At 47.2% G+C, this 7,809-nt stretch overlaps 1 protein-coding gene and 1 long non-coding RNA gene across 2 annotated transcripts; one reads left to right on the top strand and one right to left on the bottom strand.

Moving 5' to 3' along the window:
* The first annotated feature begins 1,890 nt into the window (after positions 1–1,890).
* On the top strand, positions 1,891–3,803 carry LOC125545988. The gene is made up of 5 exons (XR_007300388.1): positions 1,891–2,276; positions 2,381–2,729; positions 2,823–3,219; positions 3,330–3,382; positions 3,470–3,803. It is a non-coding gene; the product is annotated as an uncharacterized LOC125545988 (long non-coding RNA).
* A 137-nt stretch (positions 3,804–3,940) lies between these two features.
* On the bottom strand, positions 3,941–7,408 carry LOC125545987 (eukaryotic peptide chain release factor subunit 1-1-like). The gene is made up of 3 exons (XM_048710059.1): positions 7,272–7,408; positions 4,393–5,850; positions 3,941–4,286 (listed from the first exon to the last, which is right to left on the bottom strand). The coding sequence occupies exon 2, from the start codon at positions 5,819–5,821 to the stop codon at positions 4,511–4,513; it is 1,311 nt and encodes a 436-aa protein (XP_048566016.1). The 5' UTR covers positions 5,822–5,850; positions 7,272–7,408; the 3' UTR covers positions 3,941–4,286; positions 4,393–4,510.
* Positions 7,409–7,809: the final 401 nt, after the last annotated feature.

Raw genomic sequence — 7,809 nt, 5'->3', positions numbered from 1 at the left:
GAAACCCTAGCAGTAACATCAAAATCTGAAGGCAAATAAGAGCGTGCAACCACCTAATCGACCTCAAATCGATTAGATTCAGAGAGAAAAGGGGGGTTTTACAGAGGTTCAGGGAGAAAACAGGGGTTTACCATACACAGGTGGTGGGTCTCCTTCTGCTCGGCGACGAGGCGCCATGGTTCAAGTCGTCGACGAACCCTCTGGCCGCCGTCGCTCTGTCCGGGGACGAAACCCTGCCGATCAGCACCGCCGCTTCCCCTTTCTTCTCTTCTCCTATGCCTCGGAGGCGTCGATGAAAAGTGAAGTCTCGACCGAACAGGGGGAAATGCAAAATAGCTCGGTCGCTGCTCGCTTCTTTAAGTTTTGTCGACGTGTCCATGTCCAGCTGGCGAGTCAAAGCGGGGTTCTGGTCATCGGGCCGATACGAGCCGAAACGGTATGGTTACCGTATAGTGACCCGGTTCAGCAGCCCGGTGACGTAACTGCGATTTCGTGAATACAGTGACCAAGTGAACCTAGAGTCAAGTTCAGTTACTGTAGATGTAATTTTCTCCAAAGTGAACCCTAGAGTCAAATTCAGTTACTGTAGATGTAATTTTCTCCGGATAAGAGGAGTTCAACTTCAGGAAGATGCGTTCACGTGGGGGTTGACTGGCAAATCCAACGACCAGCAATTATCTAATCGTAGGGCGCACAAGCGACCGGCCGAACCTCCAGCCGGTCCGCCGGCGCTTATTACTGGCCATATTTAAACTCCTGCTTCGACATGTATACCAGAGCACAAATGATGGACCGCCAAGAAGCAAAAAAAAATAATAATAAGCTCCCAGTTAACTAGTAACTGCACACTAGCTCGAGCTCGATTCATGTAATGCAAGCTGGGCTTGTGTTGCGTTGTGGGACAGAGATCCAATGACATGCCCATGGCATGTCAGGCAGTAACATGGCCGTTGGATAAAAAATGTAGGGTCTCACTCTCACATACTGTAGCAGAGAAACATTATATAGGTGTCTACTGTTCAATGTCCTGTAGAGACGGTCCTGTAACACTGAAACTTTTCATCATTGTTATAGATGGCTGAAAGTCTCAAACGGATGGCTGAAAGAGGGGGGCATGTTACAGTACAGTTCACCAGTGAAATGCCCATGGATCTCAGTTACACAGGCGGGAGGAAACTAGTCAGTGAGTGAGCACGCAATCTGTTTCTCTCTTTTCTCATGCTACAAGGAGTGGACGAATCCATTTTATAGGCTGGCGTCTCTCCACCATCACTAATAGCTATATGAGAGTGAACTATATGCACCAGAATTTCAGTAACGATAGGATACCAAGAATCCTCAAATCCAACACATAATACCAAGAATCTTAAAATCGTCTCTGCCACATATGTTCTGAGTTTCTACAACAAGAACTGTGCGCATGCATGCACCATTGGAACCTACTACAGAAATCTTTCAGTTGCTCTGAGATCAAGTAGCCAGCAGTGTCTTCTATCACACAAAAGTTAACCTAAGGATAAGCATTGACTACATCACAACACAGATGATAATTGCTTTTACTACAAAGTTGATAACTGACTCATGTATTAGGACCAAGACAGACCAAGGGCTCTCATTTTGCTAATGTTGCGCTGTGAAATCTGCCACTACGAAATGCTGAGAAGACCTCCTCGCAAAAGAAAAAGGTTGAGAAAAGAGCATGCGTGTGCGAGAAGATTGCTTCGGGGCTCACAATTGGCGTCAAGGTTTAATCACATTCAAAGCTCTTGACTTGACTCGTGAGCACCTCTACTAACCATCAGGACAATGACTGCAGGTTCACTGACAAAAAATGAGTAGTCCCTACTTCAAGAGTTACTATTTTTACTCCAGACCCTGGTTTGAGAGTAACTTCTCGTCCACCTGCCACGTGTCACTTCAACTATAATAAAAAAAAGACCTGATCTAAATTTTCATTTATAGTTGAAGTACCAAGATTTTGTGTTTTTTTATACGAAGAACATGAGCCGCGACCGTTTGCAACAAAATTCTTCCGTTAATACGGTAAGCCAGTCAATAGAGGAGAAGAGCCAAAGGCTGACCCAGAAAGTGAAAGCTTCTGATTACCCAGTGGAATTGTTGCATATAAAGGACCCGTCTCTCCTCTTAACGTTTCAGTGTGCCCGCCCAATACACCTGAGGTTTCCTTCCAGCAATGGCAGCTCAGACTGGAGCAGCAGTCCTCCTCGCCAGCCTCCTCCTTGCTCTTGCAGCCATCGCCAGCAGCAACACTGAAGGTACATGCATACATGCTAATTACTTTGCGTCTCCCAAGTGACTTCCTTGTTGCTCAAAGGTTTTGTGCTGCTGATTTACACACAATTTTTGTTGGTATCCGGAGGCGACATACTTTACGCGCAAAGGCAGGCGTGGAATGACCCGAACGGTGTGCTGCAGAGCTGGGATCCGACCCTTGCCAATCCCTGCTATTGGTTTCATGTCAGCTGCAACAACGAGAACTCCGTCGCCCGAGTGTATATATGCCACCCATGTTTTTCTTCACTCCTCCTTGTTCTGAACTGAAGGCCGAAACTGAATTGATCATGGTTCTTATCGACATTCAGAACCTTGTGACTTGGACAAAAGTTCCACTACCTGAGTTCTTCCTAACTGTGCGGGGATTTGGGGAATGCAGGCATCTCAGGCCCCCTCATTCCTGAACTGGGCCAACTGAAGAGCCTTCGATACCTGTAAGTTCTACTGCAACTTGCTGCCGAGTGCAGACCTGTCAAATTACACTCAAAGTTTCCCTACAGTACAGAATGACATTCTCATCTTCACAGGGAGCTGTATGAGAACAAAATGAGTGGACCAATACCGGCGACGCTGGGAAACCTGAGGAGACTGATCAGCCTTGATCTTTACAGCAACCATCTCACAGGCACGATACCGGCCTCGCTCGGGAACATAGGGTCGCTGCGTTTCCTGTATGAGTCCTGCTGCAGCAAGCTCCTTTTCTGATTACGAGATGCTACGACACCTATCGTCTCCAAGTGCTGAAAACAATCTGTTGGTGTCTCTCTGCAGAAGGATCCATCGGAACAAGCTTGCAGGAGGTATACCGGCATCGTTGGGTCGTCTGACGAAGCTTCTCAGGTTGGAGCTTCAGGAGAACATGCTGACCGGCACGGTGCCGCCGGAGGTCCTCTCTCTTGTTCTTGTCGGAGAATTGACTAAGCTGTGAGTAGTAGGAGTACATACAGTTGGTTTCACACCACAATTTGCATCTGTTTTCCTCCTTCCTTTCCCAGTGACTTCTGGTTGACGCGATATCTTTTATCTTCACACAGAAATGTTGCGGAAAACAATCTCACCGGCACTGTCAGATCATCTAAACAAAGAGGTGGGATGCATATTATTCATGTGACATGTATAGCTAGAGGTTTGGTGCTTTGTGCTCACACGAATTTCAAATTGGCATCACTTGCAGTGACTACGGTCATCCAAGACACGCTCAACTGAAGACTAGAAGCTGAGCAGCATGGCAAACTGAACTTTCGTAAGAATAAATTGAATGGTTTTCCGTTCTGAAACTGCCGACAGTAGCTGCATGCAGCCTGAGCTTTTGTAGACCTCTGTTCCGTTAAGAGTCAGGGCTTACCTCTCCTTCAAGAAACAATAGAAGAAATACATAGTTGAGTCCATTGTTATTAGCAGGAAATTCAAAATAATGATTCATCCTTGTGGTTTATCTTAGTCACATCCATACTTCTACGTCCGTTTGAGCGGCAACTAATTCCGGACGGAGGGAGTAGCACATGGTGCTTCGGGAATCTTGAAGCTCTGATGCTCAGCAAAGATCTTCGGTGTGCACGACAGTCGCCAAGGATGATGAGTGAAACACTCGCCCGTTTCACTCGCCTGAGCAACCATACATGAAGAAGAGTACATAGCACACAGATTTATCTCAAATATAATGACACATAGACATAGCTGTGTCTATCCAATAGCACGTCCAAATGTACTGATAGCATCACAACTTTGGTTCAGAGAAATAAAGGATAGCTGCTGCTGCAGCAAACAATGACCCACAAACTTAACAGACTAGTTCAAGACTCACATCAATGACACAAACAATAGCTTATAGCTATGATTTATTCTTAAATAATAAAGATGGTGCTAAATAGGGCAGTCTTCCGATAGAAATCAGAAATGCAGCCTTCCTCCATATCACGCCGACAAGACTTCATGCTTCATCACACAGTAACGGTGATCACCCCTGTTCTCAAGTCTTACTCTTCATCCCCCTAAAGTAACAACATCGGATCAAACATTACCAAAGGGAACACAATTAAAGGCCTTCCTTTGTAGTATATAAGAGCACAAGAGTAGCTGGCACGATTCGGTACAAACCTTAAGTTCTTTTCCTCGATGAGCTTGTGGATGCCTCGGCCTCCTGCCGCGGCGTGTTCCGGTTCCGGGCCAGCACAGGCTCCTCCCGGACCGGATTCACTGGAGTTTCAATTGATTGCTATTCAAAGTCTTCGTCATACTCCTCGTCAGACACGTCCTCGTAAGCGTTCACCTCAACCTGGTAGCGAAGAATCCCTCCTATCCCACCAAAGCCCCTGCAGAACTGAGATCCTTCCTGCGACTTGTTCGTGATGAACTCCAGTGTGCAACCAAACTGCCGATAGTTTTCGGCAAACCACTCCAGTAGCGAGGTATTCTCAACCACCTCCAGGTCTGCAGATGTTGCCTTATCTTTGAAGTTGCTCTGATCTGCCTCCTGTGCCTTGTTGAAGTGCTTCACAGAAGTTTCTCCAGTGGCAGAATTCTTCAGGACGTACCGGTTGATGTCAAGATTTTCCCACACAATCAGTGTCTCAACGGCACCCATTTCAAGGGCAGCCATGGTGTCATCCACACCAAAAACATACTTTCCAGTGTCTTGACTTATCTCCTCAAAGTACTTCCCAATCAGCTTCTTTTCTTGGATGAACTTGACATTGGAAAGGACTTCAGCAGATATCTCAATGGCCTGGTTGAAGCCATTCTCTCCACCATAAGAAACATCAACCACCTTGAGTATCTTGGTTGCCAAGCGCTGATCAAACATGTCAGACTGACTCAGTTCAGTCTTGAAGTCAGCAGAACCAGCTAGAATGAGCCCAGAAACATTTGGCTGACTGGTGGCAGGGTTGATGAAGAATTGTGTAGCAAGCTCAGCTGTCTTGCGCACATAGTTGTGGCGTTTCTCCATGCGCAGACGGGCAAAGCGAAGTGCTGACTGGCCTCCTCGTCCATGTTTCTTTGGGAGATCAACAGAGAACTTGTGAAGAACCTCTCTAGTGTTGCCACTCAGTGTTCCAAAAAGTGTTCCGTTACCATCCATGACAATGAAGCCAAACTTATCATCAGACTCAAGCAGCTCATTCAATGCCTCAGTGTGGAACTTGTTGTCACAGAGATACAGGGAAGCATTAATTGGCCTGAATGGCTCAAAGTCAAAGGTGACTTTCTTCTCTTTGCCCTCATCAGTCACGATGGTTCCAGTATAAAGCACCAATCCATTGGGTGGAACTCGATTGTACAGCTTCAACCTTTGCTGAGCAGAGGTAATAGCAGCCAAGACAGACTGCCTGTTGACCCTGCTCTTGATGTTTGAGGCAGTTCCATATTCATCACCCAACATCTTGGTTACTCTTGAGACCTGATCACGAGGTGGCATGATCAGCGATATCATGCTTGTCCCATTTCCACGGGCAGCATCAAGCCCTTTAATCAGCTTCTTAACTTTCCAGATCTCAATGTTCTTGTCGTTATCATGACCGTCCGCCATCTTGGTTGTGTTCCCACCTCTGCCTTCACCTACAAGATAGAACATCTAGAGTAAGTATAAAAAATGCTAATAGTAGCTGTCGAGAAAGCTGAATAACATATTACTGCAGGAACAGAAGTAGGAATACATCAAAGCATCATATAAATGAGAAATGTAACTTTCGTTCTTGCAGTCATGAAAGTAAATAACACAAACAAATGCTGAACAGGTTAATGGACATACAATGGCAGATAGGAATTGCTGCAAGTATTTATAATGGTGTACACATGCATAATCAAAGAGAATCATGGCAAAATTGATTAATTAAAGAATAAAAAATCTGCAGGCCAAACAAAGACAACGGTTCCAATGGCACTAAATAGGGAATCTTCTTCAATAGGACATGGCACAGATATATCAGTGGTGAGGATGTATACAAAAAAACAGACAGAGCCTGGCATATTTTAGGACAAACAACCACAAACTGAAATAAGCATGTAAAAGACAGCAAGTACATTTGGATTTACGGTTATACGCATGTACGCACAAAACAACAAATGCAGAACCAGTTAAACCATGTACCATAGTTGAGGATCCTAGGGACCCAGCAATCAAGTGCAAAACAAAACTATCTAAATATACACGTTGAGATGACTGATACTACCAGCTGCATAATAATGCAAAAAGGTCTTTCAAACAATCGAACAGCAAATCCATCATCTTCCATGTTCCCATTGAGAAATTAAATAATCTATTTACTCCCTGTGAAATCAACCTCGACCAAAGCGAAGCATTCATCCATCTATTCTACCAACAACATGAAACAGGGGAGCGGGCACCCGAGGCTTTGTGGACAGAACGGATGCCTGGCCAACCAGTTAAAACAGTGGAGCAGAGTTGATGGTCCTATCACCCTACAGACCCAGCACTCAAACGCATAACCAACAGTAGTATATAACAACCAAATGCACACAACGTTCAGAGGGGGCGATACCACCAGCCACACAACTAACACGCCCAAAGCTGAAAATTCAAACATGAGGCGAAAAAAAAATATCGCAAACAGTCGCACAGCCAAATCCGTCATCTTCGACGCCTCTGAATCTCTACCCGACAAATTTCCGCGGACAAATCGCAGCCAATCCAATCGTCGCCACTAAATCGACCTCGACCAGAGCAACGCGCCCATCTACACCAAAAATCCTCCCCGACACCAATTCCCCAAACAAAAAAAAAACAAAAACAAAAAAACAGGGGAGGGCGCCGCGGGCTCGCGCGCCGGCGGCGGATCGGCCCGGGCGCGATCAGATCGAGCACTCCCGAGGCCAACAAACGGCGCGACGATGGCACGCACGGACGGGCATAATCGAGCCGGCACGGGCCAGGAAACTCGCCGGCGGCGGCTCGCGAACGAATAAATAGGTACGTGCATACGGTTGATCGAGAGAGGGAGGCGGGCGTGGTTCGTTACCTCGGTCGGCGGCCGGCGGCAGGAGGGGGAGGGGGGCGGCGCTAGGGTTTGGCTGGAAGAATCTGGGTGCGGCGGTGGCGGAGGAAAAATCGGGGGGCGGGCGGCTTTTATGCGTGGGGGGTCGTGTGGAGTCCAGGGAAGAACCCAACCTCGGATGCCTGGCCCCGGACGGACTCCGCGGCCCGGGCCCGCCCGCTCGGGGCGCGGGGGCCGCGCGATCGGGATCGGACGGCGGGGCGCGCAGAGGGGCCGGGTCTGGGCGCTTCTGGAGGAATATTGGTTGATTTTGGGTTGACGCGTGCGTCCCACGCGCCGTGCTTTTGCTTTTGCTTGACCCGCGAGGAAACGACGCTTCTCTTTTGTTTTGTTTTCTCTCGGACTGGATGGAAACGGGAACAAATTCTCTTCTCCTGGCGCCGTGCTTGCCAAGTTGATTTTCCACCGCTCCTACTTGATACTAGTAGAATGCCCATGCGTTGTCACGGGCTTTTGAATTATTTTGCAGGAGTTATATATAAACATAATGCATGTCAAAATT

The sequence above is a fragment of the Triticum urartu genome, chromosome 3 (assembly GCF_003073215.2).
Source record: "Triticum urartu cultivar G1812 chromosome 3, Tu2.1, whole genome shotgun sequence".
NCBI classification, from domain to species: Eukaryota; Viridiplantae; Streptophyta; class Magnoliopsida; order Poales; family Poaceae; genus Triticum; species Triticum urartu.
The sequence above is the reverse complement of the archived record's forward strand: the minus strand, read 5'-3'. Positions and strand labels throughout refer to the sequence as shown.

Excerpts from the sequence above, each read along its gene's own strand:
- LOC125545987 (XM_048710059.1), bottom strand. The coding sequence starts at position 5,821 with ATGGCGGACGGTCATGATAACGACAAGAACATTGAGATCTGGAAAGTT.